The 21,897-nt window shown below is 36.4% G+C and overlaps 3 protein-coding genes and 2 pseudogenes across 3 annotated transcripts; all 5 read left to right on the top strand.

The window, feature by feature from the left end:
- The first annotated feature begins 9,854 nt into the window (after positions 1-9,854).
- Positions 9,855-10,969, top strand: LOC132161679 (thaumatin-like protein 1b; annotated as a pseudogene).
- Positions 10,970-11,488: 519 nt separating this feature from the next.
- On the top strand, positions 11,489-13,691 carry LOC132191585 (uncharacterized). Its single transcript, XM_059606675.1, has 3 exons — positions 11,489-11,597; positions 13,327-13,425; positions 13,534-13,691. Exons 1-3 carry the CDS (start codon positions 11,489-11,491, stop codon positions 13,689-13,691), a joined length of 366 nt encoding a protein of 121 aa, XP_059462658.1.
- A 2,703-nt stretch (positions 13,692-16,394) lies between these two features.
- Positions 16,395-17,714, top strand: LOC132191583 (thaumatin-like protein 1; annotated as a pseudogene).
- Positions 17,715-19,061: 1,347 nt separating this feature from the next.
- On the top strand, positions 19,062-20,039 carry LOC132162661 (thaumatin-like protein 1). Its single transcript, XM_059572944.1, has 2 exons — positions 19,062-19,130; positions 19,220-20,039. The coding sequence occupies exons 1-2, from the start codon at positions 19,079-19,081 to the stop codon at positions 19,897-19,899; spliced, it is 732 nt and encodes a 243-aa protein (XP_059428927.1). The 5' UTR covers positions 19,062-19,078; the 3' UTR covers positions 19,900-20,039.
- An 884-nt stretch (positions 20,040-20,923) lies between these two features.
- On the top strand, positions 20,924-21,742 carry LOC132191582 (thaumatin-like protein 1). Its single transcript, XM_059606674.1, has 2 exons — positions 20,924-20,972; positions 21,063-21,742. Exons 1-2 carry the CDS (start codon positions 20,924-20,926, stop codon positions 21,740-21,742), a joined length of 729 nt encoding a protein of 242 aa, XP_059462657.1.
- The last annotated feature ends 155 nt before the right edge of the window (positions 21,743-21,897 follow it).

Here is a 21,897-nt window from a genome sequence, read left to right as displayed (position 1 = left end):
TTTAATCAAAAGAAAGAATTAAAAATACAATAACAAAAAAAAAAAAAAAAATTATATATGTTATGATGAAAATTATAGGTAAAGTACTATGATCTATATATATATATATATATATATATATATATTGGTCTTTAATGGTAATTGACTTGCTTTTTTTTTTTTTTTTTTTACATGTCTACACAAAGGAAGGGAGATGGAGGATTTGAAGTAATGACCTCCGCTTTATTAGGTGTGGTCCACAGTCGATTGAGCCACCCCTTGTGGACGGTAATTGACTTGCCGCTTCTAAGAGATATTTAAAAATCCTCGAAAGTAAAGATTGGCGACTATATATTACGATGATAAAATTTGACATATTTAATTAAAGATGATAATTAAAATTACAAGAGCTTAATTACCGTACATAGCATTATCCTAAAAAATCCAAAAAAATTAACTCTTAACCAAAAGGAATTAAAGGAAGCACCATCTGCATATTTAACACACAAAATTAAAGGAAAAATTGCTAAAGTTACAACCATTTTCAGAAACAGAATTGCAACCTGAAGTGGCCACGTTGGTTTGTTTTTTTTATTCTTTCTTTTCTCGTTCTTTTGTTTTCTTCTTCCTTCTCACCTGCTCCCATTTGCCTTTGTCCATTTGCTGAGAGTGCGGAGAGTGTGAGACGATGAGAGAGAGACGCAAGGAGAGAAGAGAGAAAATTTTGGGACCGAGGGAGAGACGAACAGGCAGTGAGATAGAGAGAAGACCTAGAAAGAGAGGGAGAGGGACGGAGCTGAGAGAGCTCGTGAAGGAGCAGAGATGGTGACAGAGATGGGCGGAAGGCAAAGAAGAGTGAGATACAGGGAGAGAATGGGATTTGAGAGAAAACAGAGATGGCGTGAGGATGGAAAGAGAGAGAGCTGGGCTGAGAGTTTCAGGGAGGAAGAAAGTGAGCAGAGACAGAGGGACAGAGAGCTAGAGAGAGAGAAGTTTCAGAAAAATGGGTTCTTCAAGGGTATAAATTGTTCCCTTTTGTTTTTAATTCTTGGTTATAGTTGTTAGGTGTGACTTGCCACCCATCACACGTGGGCCCCACTAGTTCTCTACTCCTTTTGGGTTTAGGAGACTTTTGTCCAAGTTTGTTTTGAAGTCATTCTCCTATGTGTAATTGGACTCCTTGTTTGACTTATAGTAGAAGTCCTAGACCAACATGTAAAAGGAGAGTTAAGCTTCTATATAAGGAACAAAGCACAAGGTGAATTTGTGTGTGCCAAAAACGTGAAGCACCAAAGGGAAGAGAAAAAAAGAGAATTTGAGAGAAGGAGGTACAAGGGCAGCAAGGGTGTTTTCTTCTTAGTGGTTTTTGGAGGAGCCAAAAACAAGTGATCAGAAGAAAAAGGGTGCTGCAGAGTGAGAGAAGAAAATATAGATCAGCCGCCATCTGTTCCAGCAAAAGAAGAGTTTGTACATCTGTCTTTTGTATTCTATTTTAGGAATAATCTCTCTTGTGTGATAGTGAGATTTGGGTGTATTAGGGCTTTGGGATCTGAGTGACTATTTTTGTACTCCATCTTTTGATAGTGAATTTTCTCCGGGTCGTCTTCGCTAGTGGATGTAGGCTTGTTAAGCCGAACCACTTAAATCTTTGTCTCGTGTGTGATTTCTTATCTTTGTTATTCCGTATTCTTCTTATTTTTCACATCTCACGGGTCTTGGGAAATAGGATTAATTTCCTAACAACTGGTATCAGAGCTGTTGGTTCAAGTGGGAGCGATGGCAGGTGAAGAAGGAAAGATGGGAATCGAGAAATTCGACGGCAAAGATTTTGGATTTTGGAAGGTACAGATTGAAGATATTCTTTATGGGAAGGATCTTCATCAACCTCTTTTGGAAGAACAACCCGACGACATGGATGATAGCGAGTGGGCTCTGCTTGATCGTAAAGCCCTAGCAGTTATCAGGTTATCACTGTCAAAATCAGTTGCACACAACGTTGTAAAAGAGAGGACTGCAGCAGGTCTAATAACGGCTTTGTCAAGCATGTATGAGAAGCCATCGGCTAACAACAAGGTGCATCTGATGAAGAAATTGTTCAACCTAAAGATGGCGGAAGGAGCTTCGGTGGCACATCATCTCAATGAGTTCAACACCATCACAAATCAATTGTCCTCGGTGGAAATTAATTTTGATGATGAGGTTCGTGCGTTGATCGTCTTGGCATCATTACCAAATAGCTGGGAAGCAGTGAGGATGACTGTAAGTAACTCTGTAGGAAAGAGTAAACTAAGCTATGAAGACGTTAGAGATTTGATTCTCAGTGAAGAGGTTCGCAGAAAAGATGCGGGTGAAGCCTCTTGTTCTGGTGCTGCTATAAACCTCGAGACTCGGGGTAGAGGACAAGATAGAAACTCTGGTTAAGGCAGATCAAATTCCAGAAAATGGAGAAGCAAATTCAGATTCGGCCAACAACCTGAGTGTTGGAACTGTGGCAAGACTGGCTACTACAAGAAGAATTGCAGGGAACTGCAGAAGGAGACTGAGAATGATTATGCAAACGTAGTGACAGAAGAAGTATATGATGCCCTACTTCTTTCTGTTGACAGTCCCCTTGATTCTTGGGTCTTAGACTTAGGAGTATCTTTTCATACGACAGCAATCCGTGAAATTCTCGAGAACTATGTTGGTGGAGATTTCGGGAAGGTGTATTTGGCTGACGGAACGGCGCTGGATGTTGTGGGCCTAGGCGATGTTCGCGTTAGAGTTCACAGTGACTCGGTATGGAAGCTACAGAAGGTCAGGCATGTTCCGGAGCTGAAAAAGAATCTGATTTTCAGTGGGACAGCTTGATGAGGAAGGGCATTCAATTCATTTCCACGGTGGAAAGTGGAAGGTCAGCAAGGGAGCTAGGATTTTGGCTCGTGGTCATAAGATGGGTACTCTCTATATGACGACGAACAGCAAGGATACAGTTGCTGTTGCAGATACAGATGCTGACTCAAAACTATGGCACCTAAGGCTTGGGCACATGAGTGAGAAAGAGATGAAGGTACTTATGTCAAAAGGGAAACTACTGGGGTTAAAGTCAGTTGAGTCTGATTTGTGTGAAGGCTGCATCCTAGAGAAGCAGAAGAAGGTGAGTTTCGCGGAAGTTGGCAAAGCACCTAAGGTTGGAAAGCTGGAGCTGGTACACACGGATTTGTGGGGTCCCGCACCAGTGGCATCTCTTGGAGGCTCACGGTATTACATCACATTTATTGATGACTCAAGCAGGAAGGTATGGGTTTATTTCTTGAAAAGTAAATCTAATGTATTTGAGACTTTTAAGAAATGGAAGGCCATGGTTGAGACTGAAACGGGCTTGAAGCTCAAGCGTTTGAGATCAGACAATGGAGGAGAATACGAAGACAGGGGGTTTAAACAATTTTGCGCAGTGAATGGGATTAGAATGGAGAAAACTATCCCGGGAACACCACAGCAGAATGGCGTGGCTGAGCACATGAACATGACCCTCAATGAGCTTGCTCGAAGTATGATGTTGCATGCTGGGTTACCAAAGACTTTCTGGGCTGATGCAGTTAGCACTGCTGCATATCTGATGAATAGGGGGTCTTCCGTTCCCCTGAGCCATAGACTACCGGAAGAAGTCTTGAGTGAAAAAGAGGTAAATCTTTCACATCTGAAAGTTTTTGGTTGTGCTTCGTATGTTCATGTTGAGTCTGATGTTATGAGTAAACTAGATGGTAAATCTAGTAAGTGTTTCTTCATTGGATATGGAGATGAGGCCTTCGGTTATCGATTTTGGGATGATCAAAATCGGAAGATCATTAGAAGTCGGAATGTGACTTTTAATGAGTGTGCTATGTACAAGGATGGGTCAAGTGCAGAACTTAAAGTTACAGAGCAGGAACCAAAGAAGTCTGAGTTTGTTAACTTAGATGATCTTTCTGAAAGTATAGTGCAGAAAGAGAAACAATTCGTGGAGGTGGAGCTTGATGAACAGTGTTCACTCACAGATGAATGTGATGACAGAGAATCTTCAAAAGACTTACAACACCGGGACAAGTCTTATTCTTTAGCAAGAGGCAAAGAGAAATTTGATCGAAAAGCAACAAAGAGGTATGGCTTTGAGGATACATTTTCTTTTGCTCTAACAGCTTGTAGTGGAGATTCATCGTCTGTTCAGAATGGTACGCTGAAAGAGGTGGAGTTACTACGGAGAGGTAAAACTTGGGAATCTGGAGAATTACCTAAGGGAAAGAAGGCTAAAGGGTGCAGATGGATCTACAAGAAGAAAGAGTCATCGGATAAAGCTGTACGGTCGACGGGACAGATAGGGAGGCATAGTGTTATGTCTAAATCAGGTCCTATGCTCAAGTTCAAGAGGCGCTTGGACTTGAGGGACACTTGTAGAGTGTGATTGCCCTTGGGGGCTGAGGCGGAGACATCTGGAGGAGACACGTTTTGGTAGACTTGATGGGATTCAAGTCAAGGTGGAGATTGTTAGGTGTGACTTGCCACCCATCACACGTGGGCCCCACTAGTTCTCTACTCCTTTTGGGTTTAGGAGACTTTTGTCCAAGTTTGTTTTTAAGTCATTCTCCTATGTGTAATTGGACTCCTTGTTTGACTTATAGTAGAAGTCTTAGACCAACATGTAAAAGGAGAGTTAAGCTTCTATATAAGGAACAAAGCACAAGGTGAATTTGTGTGTGCCAAAAACGTGAAGCACCAAAGGGAAGAGAAAAAAAGAGAATTTGAGAGAAGGAGGTACAAGGGCAGCAAGGGTGTTTTCTTCTTGGTGGTTTTTGGAGGAGCCAAAAACAAGTGATTAGAAGAAAAAGGGTGCTGCAGAGTGAGAGAAGAAAATAGAGATCAGCCGCCATCCGTTCCAGCAAAAGAAGAGTTTGTACATCTGTCTTTTGTATTCTATTTTAGGAATAATCTCTCTTGTGTGATAGTGAGATTTGGGTGTATTGGGGCTTTGGATCTGAGTGATTTTCTTTTTACTATTTTTGTACTCCATCTTTTGATAGTGGATTTTCTCCGGGTCGTCTCCGCCAGTGGATGTAGGCTTGTTAAGCCGAACCACTTAAATCTTTGTGTCGTGTGTGATTGCTTATCTTTGTTATTCCGTATTCTTCTTATTTTTCACATCTCACGGGTCTTGGGAAATAGGATTAATTTCCTAACAATAGTTGGGTGACCATGGATTCTTGTGAGCATTTGATTCTAGGTCTCAATTGTGGAGGATTTTTGTGTCAATTTTCTTAATCCTAACCGAATGGGTCTTGAGGTTTTGGTGTTGAATTTTTTTGGGTTTGATTTTAGAGTTAGTGTGAACCCTCGAGTCTCTCTCTCTCTCTCTCTCTGCGTCTCACACTCTCCGTCACTCTCTGCAAATGGACAAAGGCAAATGGGAGGGGAGAAAAGAGAAAGAGAAGGAACAAGAAAACAAAAGAATGAGAAAGAAAGAATAAAAAAAAGGGGTTACATACCTTTTAGCTTCTATAGCTACTTTATTTTTTGTTCCTTCGATTTTAAATTTTATCACAAATGAAATCGGGGTTATAGATAAAAACTGAAATAATACTTCAGTTAGTCTGCCGTTAAAAAAATTAACGAAAAATCACATCACTGTCAAATAGACACGTCTGACTTAACAAAATAATTGCCACGTAATAAAAAACAAAATAATTGCCCAAACTTATTTCTTACGTGTCAATTTAAAAATTAAAAAAAAAAAAAAAAAACAAAGGGAAATCTAATACACTGGTTTTCCCCAAATTCAAGACCATTCAGAATTTCTCTCCCGCTGCTCTCCCTCCCTCGCTCACCCTCTCTCACTCACTCCGGCGACATCTCCTGCCACCGGCGAAGCTCTCCCACCCTCCCTCTCGCTCCTGTATCTGTCACTCCGGCGCAAGGTTCCGTCCACGCTCTCTTCCCGCTGTTCTCCCTCTACCGGCAAAGCTCTCCTAATGCTGCTTTTCCTTCCTGTGAGTCAGTTCTTTATTATTTCTGCTTTCTTTGGATGATATATTGACTGCCCTTTTGGAATTTTTGGTGTTTGAATGGGTTTTGCCGTTTTGGATGTGGGATTGATTGCTTTGGTTGTGTCATTGTAAGATTTTGTTATGATCGATTTCGCTTTTATTGATTTTTCATTTTTTTTTTCTGTACTTTTGGTGGGTGTTGTGGAAGTGGGGGAAATTTTTCTTTGGTTTATATGGTGTTTGGATGCAAAAAAAAAACAAGGTTGATTCCTTTGTGTTTATGTTTTTGCATTCTATATGTTTGATGAAATTTCCTTGAGAAATAGCTTATCAATTTTCAGGTGCAATTTACTATAATTTTGCATTATCGTTTGCAACCCAAGGATTCGTAGCAAGGATTCGAAAGATACGATGCAACCACCCAGGGATCAAATCACATCCAAATTAAATAAGCCTTGCAAGGAAAGATCCATTACTAAGAATAAAATCATCTTAGCAAAGGACTGTGACACAAACAAGGAAGGCAACTCACACTCTGCAAGAAAATTAGACTAGAATTTTGTGTCTGTAACATCTGTAATTGACAGCACATTACTTGTAGACATTTAACGTCTCCTTCGTGTATAAATATCATGTACTCCTTTGTGAATAAGATACAATAATCTTTTGTTGTTTTCATGGTTTTTGGTGTTGTTTGTTATTTGTGTTGCACTTACTAAATGACCATTGTATAATTATGTACTTTGACGTATGTAATGGAATTATATACTAAAAACCACACAAAAAATTATCTCTATTAGGTCACTTGTTTATAGCCATTTAGAACACTTCCATCATAGTGATGCTTGCAACTGCTAGCAAGCCCGCATATGACAACTACAAAAGATTACATAGATTTAAGATACAATTACCCAATAAGTCAGCAAACTAGAAATAATTTTGAAAAGAAACACCTTCAAACAAAGCAAGACAAAGACAACCACTGAATACTGAGGAATTTTCTGAAGTCGAAGAGTGACTTCTGTGCCACCAACTTATATAAGGTTAACAGCATGCCTTGCTAAGGGTTGCATTTTTGTCCCACCAACTTTCTCATTCTGACAGCAAAAGGCATTTGTAATTGTACATTACTTAACTACATAAAATACATTACTTTACTGCCGCAAACAATCCTTTAGAGTTGCTCATTACCCAAAAACTAAAATCATAAGCAACACATATACATCATGTAATTGTAGACATTATGTAATTGAAGACAAACTAAATAATTATAACATTAATCCAAAAGTTACATCCAAAAGTTATAGCAAAAGTATCATTGCAACAGTAAACCCTTACATCCATAATGATCCAAAAAATTTAACATTGTTTGTTTCTAAGCCCCTTTTAAACATTCCAAAATGACCCAATAGTAATAAAACAAGTACATATCAAAATATGATTTATGATGACTTTTGGATGGTTTTCATAACCCTACGGAGTTGCATTATACTGCCCTAAACGTGATCCTGTTGCTCCAACCTGCAACACAAAAGAAGAATATCACTAATTTCATTCACATTCATCCTCAAAACATAAAAACTACACGAAAAAAAAAAAAAAAAATTACAATCAACTTGAAGCATGAGCCCCAGATTGTTTCTTAGTGGACCTTTTCATGATTTTGCTTGGTTGTGTTAATGATTGAGGGATGTCCATTGAGCCTAATGATGTTTGTTCAAGGCACAAAAGCATCAAGTTGTGTAATTTACATTATATATTTAAGCATCAAAAGAATTAAGTTAATATAATTACTCGCTCCGGTTGGTTGGCTAATTGGGAGTGTGTTGTGAACTGTGGTTGCGGGTTGTCCTGCCTTCAACTATACTATATAAACAAACAATTTCATAAATAAATAAATAAATGACTCACCACAATTATTAACAACTGAAAACCAATTGAAAATCAACTAAAAACCTGACAACACTAAACCCAAAATTCAAGATAACAACCAAAGTTTTTAACACTTATGACATATGGAATAAATTCCTTTCACCAAAAAAAAAAAAAAAAAGACACATGGAACAAATTATTCATAAAAGTTCAATATTAGTGGATGTGGACACCCAACTAAACAAAAATCCAATAAAGTATTATATGTGAATGAAGTAGACACTTTATTATTTGCCTCACAACCGACGCAATAGATTACTACAAAATCATCCATACACAGCTAACATCTCTCTCCCTATCAACTATATAAAAGTGGCTCAAAATCAGTACTTTCCCCCCAACCTTCAGTAACTTTATTCTTTAGAGGCTCGAAAAAAGGACACTGGACATACCTCTTTTGCTTTAGAAAATGGGCTTCGACTACTTAAAACATTAACATTATCAGCATTAGGAGAGCTTCGCCGGTGAAGGGAAAGCAGCGGCAAGAAAGAGTGGACGAAACCTTGCGCCGGAGTGACAGATACAGGAGCGAGGGAGGGAGAGTAGCGGGAGAGAAAATTAGGTTTCTGAAGGTTTTTTTTTTTTTTTAAGAGATTCTGAATGGGTCTTGAATTTGAGGAAAACTAGTGTATTGTATTTCCCTTTATTTTTATTTTTATTTTATTTTTTTTTTTTTAAAATGACAGAAATATGTTGGTCAATTATTTTGTTTTTTTATTACGTGGCAATTATTTTGTCTAGTCAGATGTGTCTATTTGGCAGTGACGTGATTTTCCGTTAATTTTTTTAACGATAGATTAATGAAAGTACTATTTCAGTTTTTATCCATAACTCAAGTACCATTTGTGATACGATTTAAAATTGTGGGGATAAAAAATAAAGTAGCTAAACCAAAAAAGTATTTAACCCTAAAAAAAAAAAAACAAACCAACATGACAATGTCAGCTTGTACAATTCTGTTTGTGAAAATGGTTGTAACTCTAGTATCTCTCAAATTAAAGCTGTGGAAAAGGGGCAGCCCACAGTGGATGTGCAACACCCGCGTTCAATCAGGAGACACCAGCCATATATGTGAAGTCTTGATCAAACGATACGTGGCATTTAATTTCCAAAGCCGTACGTGACCAATCAGATCATTTTCAAAGGTTTTCCGCGTGGTGACTGACAGCTGTCATATATTAATGGTACCAATTTATTTGGTCCGCCCTTTATTGACTTTACTCCAAATATTTTTGTTTTACATAATTAAAAACTATATTTATTGAAACCAATAAGAAAAATTATATAAGTAATTAGCAGCTATATATAATAGAAGGAATTCAGTACCATGTTACCATATTAGGTGTCGGATAAATTATATGTCTAAAATTTGTTTCTAATAAATTGTTGTTTTTTAAAATAGACAACCTTAAGAGTTAAGATATGTCAAGATTGCGATAGAGATGAAAAAATATAATAGAATCCTATGATTCTAACCATTGTGTTAATAACTCAAATATTTTTAAAAGGTAGTTTAATCGGTTAAGACTACACTTAATAAAGCGGAGGTCATTAGTTCGAATTTTTCTCCCCTTTTTGTGCAGACATGTCAAAAAAAATAAAAAATTACTCAAATATATATGGAAAATATAATAATAAAATCGCGCAATAATAACTTGTTTAAAGTACTTTGATTTTAGAAAAAAAAAAAAAAAAAAAAAAACTCAATCTCACACGATTTTCATATCATAAATTATTTAGAAAGTTCTTGGGGCATTAATTAATTAGCCTCCCCTTGTTACAATTTAGAGCACTTCTGTCACGTATATAAAAATAAATTCGAATTCAATCACATTTAAGGCTCCGGTCGCGACCCATTACCAACCTTGAAAGTCGCGTTTAAGGCTCTATATAAACCGCTCCAAGTTCATAAGATTAGCACCACAATACATACTCAAACCCAGAGCAACTAGTCTATTACAAATTACAATGATGAAAGCCCTTGCACTCTTCGGCCTTGCCATGGCCTTCTGTTTCCTCTCTGGTATATATATATATAAATATCTCATTGTCTAGTTATAATATATTAATTAGCGAATAGCTCATTTACTCATTTACTCAATAAAATTGTGTATCTCCTACTTATTTGTTGCATGCAAGTTATATATATGCTTTAAATTATAATTTATCCTAAAAACTTAAGCTAATATGAAAAAATGAATTTAATGATCATTAACCATTCTTCTGACAATTTGTATTGTGCAGGTGCTCATGCTGCTAAAATAACTTTCACAAACAACTGTCCGACAACTGTTTGGCTAGGAACTCTAACTGCGGACCAGAAACCCCAGTTATCAACTACTGGATTTGAGCTGGCATCCAAAGCATCCTCATCAGTTGATGTCCAAGCTCCATGGATAGGCCGGTTCTGGGCCTGAACACGATGCACCACTGACGCCTCAGGAAAGTTCTCTTGTGAAACTGCTGACTGTGCCTCTGGCCAAGTTGCATGCAATGGCGCCGGTGCAATCCCGCCGGCATCTTTGGTAGAAATCAACATCGCAGCTGGTGGTGGACAAGATTTCTACGATGTTAGCCTTGTAGATGGCTTCAACCTCCCTATTTCAGTTGCTACACAAGGTGGGACCGGTGAGTGCAAGTCCTCAAGTTGCCCGGCCGACGTGAACGCTGTGTGCCCTGCTGAGCTACAAGTAAAAGGGTCTGATGGAAGCGTGATCGCTTGTAAGAGCGCATGCACAGCGTTCAATAAGCCAGAGTATTGTTGCACTCCCCCTAATGATAAACCGGAGACATGCCCACCTACAAGTTATTCCATGATCTTTGAGAACCAATGCCCTCAAGCTTATAGCTACGCTTATGATGATAAGAACAGTACATTTACTTGCTCCGGTGCACCTGACTACGTTATTACTTTTTGCCCTGCAGCTTGAATTTACGAAAAGGAATTATTCGTTCCTTCTTCTCTCTATAGTTATAAGAGAACAATAAGTGTCATTGACTAAGGCACATACATGATTGTGTCAATGTAATAAACGCTTGAATGATATTTATTTGTAAATGAATAATGCAAGTATACCTGCATTGTGCTAAATTATGACAAGAAATATATCTTCAGCTGCAATATTTTATTTTCAGATGCTATTCATGTTGTATCGCACTTGAGATTATGTCATGATCTTGAACCGCTAGTGTCTTTAAGCTTAATTACCCATAATTATGGCTATAAGAGAGGGGGGAAAAAGAAAAAGAAAAAGAAAAAAAATAGGACTTAGTTGTTCATCGGAGGACTACGTACAATATAAATTATATATTACTACAACTTTTATTATAAAATTATTTACAAACTAACATAACCGTCTTCAAAGTTTACCAGAGGACGCAGTCAAGATTATATCTTTATCTATACATAGAGGTATATTGACAGCAAGTTATTTAAAAATGCAACAACAAAATATATATATATATATATATATATATATATATATATATATATATATATATGTGTGTGTGTGTGTGTGTGTGTGTTATGATGAAAATTATAAGTAAAGTACAATGATCTATATATATATTTTTGGTCTTTAATGGTAATTGATGTTGGATCATGGATCAGCTGTGTTGGGCCCGGTAAAACGATCTGCCGGCCCATCACTAAAGTTCGGTCATTTTTATTGTTCACCATATTTATACTCGGTAAGTTTATACTTATCTAAGCTAGGCATACATAACTGATAACACTCGGTTCAAAGACTCGGTTAGCCGAGTCTTAAGTAGACTACCGAGGATTATTTTCAGAACATTAGATATGCCTACGTGATATTTTATTTATCATTTTTCAATATATTATTTGACACTTGGATCCTTGGTAAAAGTTCACAGTGTCCGGTAAATAGGTACAACCTGATGCCTATAAAAGGGGGGTCCCCTCTCAGATTTTGGTAACTTCTTTTTCCCTCTCCTTAACTGAATATTCCTGATTATTATTATCTTACCCATCATATTCGAAGTTAAATTTCTCTTAAACACAGTGACTAATTTAGGCATCGGAGCTATCTCCCGCCAGATAACGCCGGTAGCTTTGATCTTTTTCCTTGTTATTTTGTAGCCCAGTAATTCTAGCAGATACCAGGGTATTTACGGGGCCCATCTCACGCCATCATTCGGAAAACTGTCCAAACAATTGACTTGCTGCTTCTAGAGATATTTTAAAATCCTCGAAAGTAAAGATTGATGACTAATGACTATTACGATGATAAAATTTGAAATATTTAATCAAAGATAATAATTAAATTTTTTAGAGCTTACCATTTATAAAACATTATCCAAAAAAATCCAAAAACATTAATTCTTAACCAAAAGGAATTAAAGGAAGCACCATATGCATATTTACACACAAAATTAAAGCGGTGGAAAAGGGGCAGCCCACACTGGATGTGCAACGCCCACGTTCAATCAGGAGACACCAGCCATATATGTGAAGTCTTGATCAAACGATACGTGGAATTTAATTTCCAAAGCCGTGACCCAATCAGATCAATTTCAAAGGTTTTCCGCGTGGTCGTGACTGACAGGCAAATTTAATTGAAAATTTGTCATATATTAATGGTACCAATTTATTTGGTCCGCCCTTTATTGACTTTACTCCAAATATTTTTGTTTTACATAATAATTAAAAACTATATTCATTGAAATCAATAAGAAAAATTATATAAGTAATTAGCAGCTATATATAATAGAAGAAATTCAGTACCATGTTACCATATTAGTTGTCCGATAAATTATATGTCTAAAATTTGTTTCCATACAAGTGAATAAATTATTGTTTTTTAAGTAGACAACCTTAAAACATGTCAAGATTGCGACAGATAGAGATGAAAAAAAATATAATAGAATCTTATGATTCTAATCATTGTGTGAATTATAAAGATAGTACTCATGAGTATTAAGTTTTATATTATCTAGTTATTAGGTGAAACTAATTTTTATAATAAATTTTATGAATGCTTCATATTAACTAATTATTTTAGGATAATACCGTAAATGTAGCTCACGCATATGTTATAGAAAAGTTTTAAACCAAAAAGTCTTTTAGTTTTTTGAAGAAAAAACTTTTGTTCAAAAGTAAAAATGAGCATTTTAGAAGAATTTTTTTTTTTTTATTATTTTTTTATCTCCTCGATAACATGCCACATTTTTAATAAGTAGCATTTTTCAAACCGTTCAATGCAAAGAACTGCTTTGAATTTCATAATTTTAGAATCTACAATTTTATTATAATACATCCTGATCAATTTTTTTCTTCACATAAAGATAAGCACGATGCCAATGTTCTGGTCATTTTAATGGCAGCAACTTTTAGTTTAATGCAAAATGCAATGAAATTAATGCAGATTGATGAGGAGTTGTGCATGATCTGTTTCAGGTGCAGACTCTGATGTATACTTCTACTACGAGAACAAATGCAGATACCCGGTATGGCTTGCCGCCAGGCCCTCAGTCGGCGATGCTGATCCTGAGCGTGGTCCAGAAACTCTATAAATATTTCCTATGCCGGATCAATGGTCCGGTAGCATCTGGGCTAGGACCAAGTGCAGCTTCAATGCCTCATATTACTTTTCATGTGAAACAGGGGACTGTGGCTCTGGCGTCAAAGAGTGCCAAAACCCACCTCCCGCTTTACCTGTCACCCTCCTCAATTTCGAGATTAAACTACTTGTCGTCTCCTATGAAGTTAGCTTGAACCACGGCCACAACGCCCCCGTCCGGATCGAACCGGACGGCAGCTAGCTCTCTGGTCGACGGGACTGGGCCATGTCCTGTGGTAGTTTGTGTTGGAGATATAGTTAGCGTGATCGCTTGCAAGAGCGCATGCGCAGCATTCAACGAGCCACAATATTGTTGCACTGGCGCTTATAATACCCCAGAGACGTGTCCACCCACAAGCGATTCCACGATCTTTGAGAACCAATGCCCTCAAGCTTATAGCTACGCTTAAGATGATAAAAACAACACATTTACCTGTTCCGGTGCACCTGACTACGTTATTACTTTTTGCCCGAGGGAATTATTTGTTCCTTCTTCTCTCTATAGTTATAAGAGAACAATAAGTGTCATTGACTAAGACACATGCATGATTGTGTCAATGTAATAAACGCTTGAATGATATTTATTAGCAAATGAATAATACAAGCTTATTTTTATATATATATATATACTTCAAATTTCGGAGAAAGTATACTTTTGCTTAATTATGATAAGAAGTTTTGCTTTTCCCCCGGCCCTCTCCCGCATTGAATAAAAAAAAAAAAAAAAAATTATGACAAGAAATATATCTTCAGCTGCAATATTATTTTCAGATGCTACTCATGTTGTATCGCACTTGAGAATATTATGTCATGATCTTTAACCGCTCTTTAAGCTTAATTACCCATAATAGTGGCTGTAAGAGGGGGAAAAAGCAAAAAAAAAAAAAAAGAAAAAGAAAAAGTTAGGGCTTAGTTGTCTTAAAGCTTAATTACCCATAATTATGGCTGTAAGAGGGAAAAAAAAAAAATTAGGGCTTAATTAGTTGTTCATTGGAGGACTCCGTGTAATACAAATTATATATTACTAGAATATTGTTTACTACAAAATTATTTACAAACTGACCTAACAGTCGATAAGATTGAAATAATTAAACTGAGTTGGCCCTTCATGCCATCCTTTTGTTTGCGTATTGGCTTCTACCATTGTTACATAGGTCGTCAAAGTTTACCACAGGACTCGGTTAAGATTATATCTTTATCTATACCATGGTATATTGACAGCAAGTTATTTAAAGTTTATTGCATTTAAAATCTCTTTCTAGAAAATTTAATCAAATAGAAGTTTAATTCAATCAAAAGAAATAATTAAAAATGCAATAACAAAAAAGAAAAAGAAAAAGAAAAAAATTATATGTATTACGATGAAAATTATAGGTAAAGCACTATGATCTAGATTTTTTTTTTTGGGTATTTAATGGTAATTGACTTGCTGCTTCTAAGAGATATTTAAAAATACTCGAAAGTAAAGATTGGTGACTATATATTACGATGATAAAATTTGACATATTTAACTAAAGATAATAATTAAAATTTTAAGAGCTTACCGTACATAACATTATCCTAAAAAATCCAAAAAAGGATTAATTCTGAACCAAAAGGAATTAAAGGAAGCACCATATTTAACACACAAAATTAAAGCTGTGGAAAAGGGGCAGCCCACAGTGGATGTGCAACGCCCACGTTCAATCAGGCCGGAGACACCAGCCATATCTGTGGAGTCTTGATCAAACGATACGTGGCATTTAATTGAAAATTTGTCATATATTAATGGTACCAATTTATTTGGTCCGCCCTTTATTGACTTTACTCTAAATATTTTTGTTTTACGTAATTAAAAACTATATTCATTGAAATCAATAAGAAAACTTAAATAAGTAATTAGCATCTATATATAATAAAAAAAATTCAGTACCATGTTACCATGTTACCATATTAGGTGTCGGATAAATTATATGTCTAAAATTTGTTTCTAATAAATTGTTGTTTTTTAAAATAGACAACCTTAAGAGTTAAGATATGTCAAGATTGCGATAGAGATGAAAAAATATAATAGAATCCTATGATTCTAACCATTGTGTTAATAACTCAAATATTTCTAAAAGGTAGTTTAATCGGTTGAGACTACACTTAATAAAGCGGAGGTCATTAGTTCGAATTTTTCTCCCTTTTTTGTGCAGACATGTCAAAAAAAAAAAAAAAAAATTACTCAAATATATATGGAAAATATAATAATAAAATTACTCAAATATATTTGTCTAATATATGGTACCAATTTATTTGGTCCGCCCTTTATTGACTTTACTCTAAATATTTTTGTTTTACGTAATTAAAAACTATATTCATTGAAATCAATAAGAAAACTTAAATAAGTAATTAGCATCTATATATAATAAAAAAAATTCAGTACCATGTTACCATATTAGGTGTCGTATAAATTGTATGTCTAAAATTTGTTTCTATACAAGTGAATAAATTATTGTTTTTTAAATTAATAGACAACCTTAAAACATGTCAAGATTGCGACAGAGATGAAAAAATATAATAGAATCCTATGATTCTAACCGTTGTGTTAATTACTCAAATATAGTAATAAAATCGCGCAATAATAACTTGACTCAACTCTTTGATTTTAGAAAAAAAAATCTCACACGATTTTCATATCATAAATTATTTAGAAAGTTCTTGGGGGGCCATTAATTAGCCTCCTTGACTTTGCATACTTGGTTACAAGTTTGAGCACTTCTGTCACTTAATAAAAATAAAGAGTGGATCTTAGGTTGAGATTTGGTAATTCAAAATTTCAAATGCTAGCATTAATTCATGGAAGCCAAAAAAAAAAGAGAAAGACTAGGTATTTTAGATAGAGTAGATAGAGTAAAACATATATTGATGACTTTTCAAACTAAAAGCAAAGGTTTAATGGCTAACAGAGCTCTCATCAACCTTCTTCTCTTGTTGCTCATTACAGGTTACTCTTTTCGCCCTTCTGTTCTCTATAGCTTCACAATGCATATATTGTAGAACTTTTGGAATTATTGCGATTAGAAGCTAGGGAGCGTAGCCATAACAAAATGCCCACGGACATTTTGTAACATCTTGATTTCGTATTGAAAAGATGAAGAGTAGCCTACATAGAGTATGTAGTTTATAAAGATAGTCATGACTGTTAAGTTTCGTATTGCCTAGTTATCAGGTGAAACTGAGTTTTATAATAAATTTTACTGAAGCTTTAAACTGCCTTATCTAGGGTTATAGAGCAGCTTGAAAAATGGTTTTTTGAAGAAAAAACGTCTCTTCAAAAGTGAAAATGAGTCTTTTAGAAGGAGAATTTTTTTTTTTTTTTTTTTTTTTTTTGATAACATGTCTCATTTTTAATTGATAGGTAGTATTTTCCAAACCGTTCAATGCAAAAAAAGGCCTGAATTTTATAATTTAGAATCTATCCTGATCAATTCTTTTCTTCACAGAAAGATAAGCACAATGCCAATCATTCTTGTCATTTTAATGGCAGCAACTTTTAGTTTAATGCAAAATGCAATGAAATGCAGATTGATGAGGACTTGTGCATGATCTGTTTCAGGTGCACACTCTGATGTATACTTCTACTACGAGAACAAATGCAGCTACCCGGTATGGCTTGCCGCGAGGCCCTCAGTCGGCGATGCTGATCCTGAGCGTGGTCCGGAAACTCTATACATATTTCCGATGCCGGATCAATGGTCCGGTAGCATCTGGGCTAGGACCAAGTGCAGCTTCAATGCCTCATTACTTTTCATGTGAAACAGGGGACTGTGGCTCTGGCATCAAAGAGTGCCAAAACCCACCACCCGCTTTACCTGTCACCTTCCTCAATTTCGAGATTAAACTACCTGTTGTCTCCTATGAAGTCAGCTTGAACCACGGCCACAACATCCCCGTCCGGATCGAACCGGACGGCGGCTCTCTGGTCGAAGGGACTGGACCATGTCCTGTGGTAGATTGTGTTGGAGATATAGCTAGCGTGTGTCCGAGTCCTCTAGTTGCAAAGAACATGGATGGAAAATATATTGGGTGTTATAGTGCGTGTGATGTGTTTAAGGATCCAGGGGCTTGCCAGCCTAACGACTACTCCAACACCTTCAAGCAAGTATGCAAGCTAGCCCACACCTATCCGGGTGACAATGATCCTCCCACTTATAAATGCTCCGGGGCAACGAGGTACAACATTACCTTTTGTCCCTTCTAAATTTGCCATGTTCTGTCACAAATATATGCTTGTATCCATAATTTAATGGGGTTGCTTTTCAGCTAGCTTTGCATTTTGACAGAATATGAAATCCATGAAAAGGGAAATTGGAGGATATTAATTTTGTTGGGAATGAACATTTTGGAGAAAAATAAATTTACCCCATTAACCATTCAAATTCTCATTTGTGACTTGACTTCAAAAGCTAAGGATTGTGCAAACTACCACCAAAAAAAAAAAAGAAAAAAGAAAGAAAGAAAGAAAAAAGGTAATTGGAGGGGATCAAGGTGATTTTAGCATTCAATTGACATGCATTCAATGAATCTTTTCTTGAATCTAATTTATTACGTGTGAGTCTTGGTTAATTGAATTTGAGTGGATGTAGGAATACGACAATAAAAATAATTTTTATTTACAAACTGACGTGACCGTCTATAATTGATAAAATAATTAAACAAAAAATTGAACTTATAAAATTCTTTTAATTATTTCACCAATTGTTAATTATTTTATAAATGACTTTCTAGTACTAAAAGTTGTAATATCCGAAGCTTTTTCCATTGAATTTTAACCGTTGGCATTTCTAATAATTACGAAGATTGTTGTGTCTTAAGTCTATATATATGTCGAGAGGAAAGTGAAATGAATGATTCATTTTACGGATCTTCTATAATCTTTTAAATTTTAATTGTTTACATTTAATTTCACTCTCTCTCATAAAAAACATATAATTAAATTTGTACAGTTGAAAGAATTATAACAAATATTTTGAAATATTTAAATGACATTGCACCGTGTTATCTAACACGACAAAACAAAATCATGACCTTAAAATGACTTCACTTAAAATGGAGAGAATCTTATTGAGTGGATGGGAGGTAGGAGTTTGGATCAAGACATTTTGTATTAATTTATGAATTATTATGAAAGTGGTTGAGCTATCTATCTCCTTATCTTGTCATGCCTCTTGATTTTTTGTATTTTCCTCCAATAATGCTATATATCATCCCAATCACATCTTAACGCTTCCGTGACGTGTTCTCTCATAATGTTTAATGTATAGTGATTAATTTTGCCACATTTAAACACCGAGAGAATGGAGTCATAACCTGCATTGATTAATAGATATACAAGAATACACGTGCAATTGTGGCTTGGCTCAGTGAATCACTAGAGCTTCTGTTTTTCTATTTATAATAAAATCACAACGTTTACACAATCCAACTATTAAATGACACTTTATGATCAACTACAACCTCTGACTCATTTATGAACTATAACTCTGACAGCTCTAACTACAACTCATATATATTAGTATTACACCACGAGTGTTTGTTATTCATCAGACTTGTCGATAAGCTTCAATGGCTAACAAAGCTCTCATAATCAACCTTCTTCTCTTGTTGCTCATTGCAGGTTACTCAATTACTCATATATATTACATGCATTTTCTTTTCATTGGGTTCTTCTATTAAATGATATAAATATGGAAATATGTGTTTCAGGTGGACACTCTGATATAATCTTCAAGTACGAGAACAATTGCAATTACACTGTATGGCTATCTGCCGGGCCCTCAGTCGGCGATGCCGATCCTGGGAGTGGTCCTGGAACTTTAGAGATATTCACAATGCCGGATGAATGGACTGGGAGCATCTGGGTTAGGACCAAGTGCAGCTTCAATGACTCATATTACTTTTCATGTGAAACCGGAGACTGTGGGTCCGGCACACAAGATTGCCAATCCCCACCACCCACTTACCCGGTGACCCTTCTCAATTTCGACATTAAAACACCAGCGGTCTCCTATGAAGTGAGCTTGAACCACGGCCACAACGTCCCCGTTCGTATCCAACCGGACGGCGGGTCTCTCGTCGGCGGGAGGGCACCATGTCCGGTCGTGGATTGTGTTGAAGATATAAGCAACGTGTGTCCTAGTCCTCTAGTTGCCACGAACAAGGATGGGTGGTATGTTGGGTGTTACAGTGCGTGCGATGCGTTGAAGGATCCAAAATATTGTTGCACAGGAAATTTTAGTAGCCCAGCGGCTTGCCAGCCTAACGACTACTCCAAGACCTTCAAGCAATTATGCAAATTAGCCCACACCTATCCACGCGACAATGATCCTCCCACTTATAAATGTTCCGGGGCAACCAGTTACAACATTACCTTTTGTCCCTTCTAAATTTGCCATGTCCTGTCACAAATGCTAGCTTGTAATATATCCGTAATCCATTAATGGGGGTGCTTTTCAGCTAGCTTTGTATTTTGACAGAATATATATGAAATCCATGAAAAGGGATATTGGAGGATATTTTGTTGGGAATTATGGCCATTTGGGAGAAAAATAAATTTACCCCATTAACTATCCAAATTCTCATTTGTGACTTGACTCCAAAGGCTAAGGATTGTGCCAACTACAAGAAATAAATAAATAAATAAATAAAAATAAAATAAAGAAAGAATTAAACTTTTGGACGGTTGAAAAAATTATGATAGATATTTTGAAGACTTTTTTACAGCCCCTATCCCTAATCCATTAAATTTTATAAATGTAAAATTTTGTATATGTTTTTTTTTTTTTTTTTGACATGTCCACACAAGAAGGGGGAGGGAGATTCAAACTAGTGACCTCCACTTCATAAAGTGTGGTCCCAGCCGATTGAGTTATCTCTTGGGGGCAAAATTTTGTATATGTTGTCGTATAGTAAATATGTTGTTACACTATTTAAACTTTTTAAATGACATTGCAGTACCATGTACCGTGTTAATTAGATAATGCAACAAAATAAAATCATATAGACTTTTAGCATTATTTGAATAATCCCGCTATATATATATATATATATATATATATATAGACAACCGAAAGAATAGGGTAATGAATAGAATTACTTCTTTTCCACCCTCTCACCTGCATTACTTAATGGACAGAAATACAAGAATGCACACCAATGTGGCTTGGCTCCGTAAATCACTAGAGCTTTTGTTTTCTATTAATAATAAATAAAATCACAATGTTTACACGTTTACGCAATCCAACTATAAATGACACTTTATCAACTATATATAACTCTGACAGCTCCAACTACGACCCATATATACTACACCACGTACGTATACGAGTGTTTGTTATTCATCAGACTTGTCTATCTTCTCATATCCGTCTTTGTATTTCATTCAACCTTCTCATGTGTCGCAAACGTTCAATGGCTAACAAAGCTCTCATCCACCTTCTTCTCTTGTTGCTCATTACAGGTTACTCAATTATGCCCTTCTTACATGCATTTTCGTTTCATTGGATTCTCTTATTAAATGATATTATAAATATGGAAATATCTGTTTCAGGTGGACACTCTGATATAATCTTCAAGTACGAGAACAATTGCGATTATTCTGTATGGCTATCTGCCAGCCCCTCAGTCGACGATGCCGATCCTGAGAGTGGTCCGGGAACTTTAGAGATATTCACAATGCCGGATCAATGGACTGGGAGCATCTGGGTTAGGACCAAGTGCAGCGTCAATGACTCAAATTATTTTTCATGTGAAACCGGAGACTGTGGCTCCGGCACACAAGATTGCCAATCCCCACCACCCACTTACCCGGTGACCCTTCTCAATTTCGACGTCAAACAACCTGAGGTCTCCTATGAAGTGAGCTTAAACCACGGCCACAACGTCCCCGTCCGGATCCAACCAGACGGCGGGTCTCTTGTCGGCGGGACAGGACCATGTCCGGTCGTGGATTGTATTGGAGATATAAGCAACGTGTGTCCGAGTCCTCTAGTTGCCCCCAACAAGGATGGGTTGTATGTTGGATGTTATAGTGCGTGCGATGCCTTGAAGGATCCAAAATATTGTTGCACAGGAAGTTTTAGTGGCCCAGCGGCTTGCCAGCCTAACGACTACTCCAAGACCTTCAAGCAAATATGCAATTTAGCCCACACCTATCCAGCCGACAATGATCCTCCCACTTATAAATGTTCCGGGGCAATGAGTTACAACATTACCTTTTGTCCCTCCTAAAGTTTCCTTAATTGTCATGTCACAAATGTTTATATCCATTGGGGATCGATTATATGGTTTGTATTTGACATATTGCAGAATATTAAATCCGTGGAAAGAGATATATATGATATTGATATTAACTTAAGCTTGTTTCCTTAAGTTAAGTGGTTGGA

Source organism: Corylus avellana, chromosome ca9 (assembly GCF_901000735.1).
Source record: "Corylus avellana chromosome ca9, CavTom2PMs-1.0".
Classification (NCBI taxonomy): Eukaryota; Viridiplantae; Streptophyta; class Magnoliopsida; order Fagales; family Betulaceae; genus Corylus; species Corylus avellana.
This window is presented reverse-complemented; position numbering and strand designations above follow the sequence as displayed.

Coding starts and splice junctions, on each gene's coding strand:
- LOC132191582 (XM_059606674.1), top strand. CDS start 20,924: ATGGCTAACAAAGCTCTCATCCACCTTCTTCTCTTGTTGCTCATTACA. Junction 20,973..21,062: donor TCTCTTGTTGCTCATTACAG/GTTACTCAATTA, acceptor TATCTGTTTCAG/GTGGACACTCTGATATAATC.
- LOC132162661 (XM_059572944.1), top strand. CDS start 19,079: ATGGCTAACAAAGCTCTCATAATCAACCTTCTTCTCTTGTTGCTCATT. Junction 19,131..19,219: donor TCTCTTGTTGCTCATTGCAG/GTTACTCAATTA, acceptor TATGTGTTTCAG/GTGGACACTCTGATATAATC.
- LOC132191585 (XM_059606675.1), top strand. CDS start 11,489: ATGGTAATTGATGTTGGATCATGGATCAGCTGTGTTGGGCCCGGTAAA. Junction 11,598..13,326: donor GTTCACCATATTTATACTCG/GTAAGTTTATAC, acceptor GATCTGTTTCAG/GTGCAGACTCTGATGTATAC. Junction 13,426..13,533: donor CGATGCTGATCCTGAGCGTG/GTCCAGAAACTC, acceptor CATGTGAAACAG/GGGACTGTGGCTCTGGCGTC.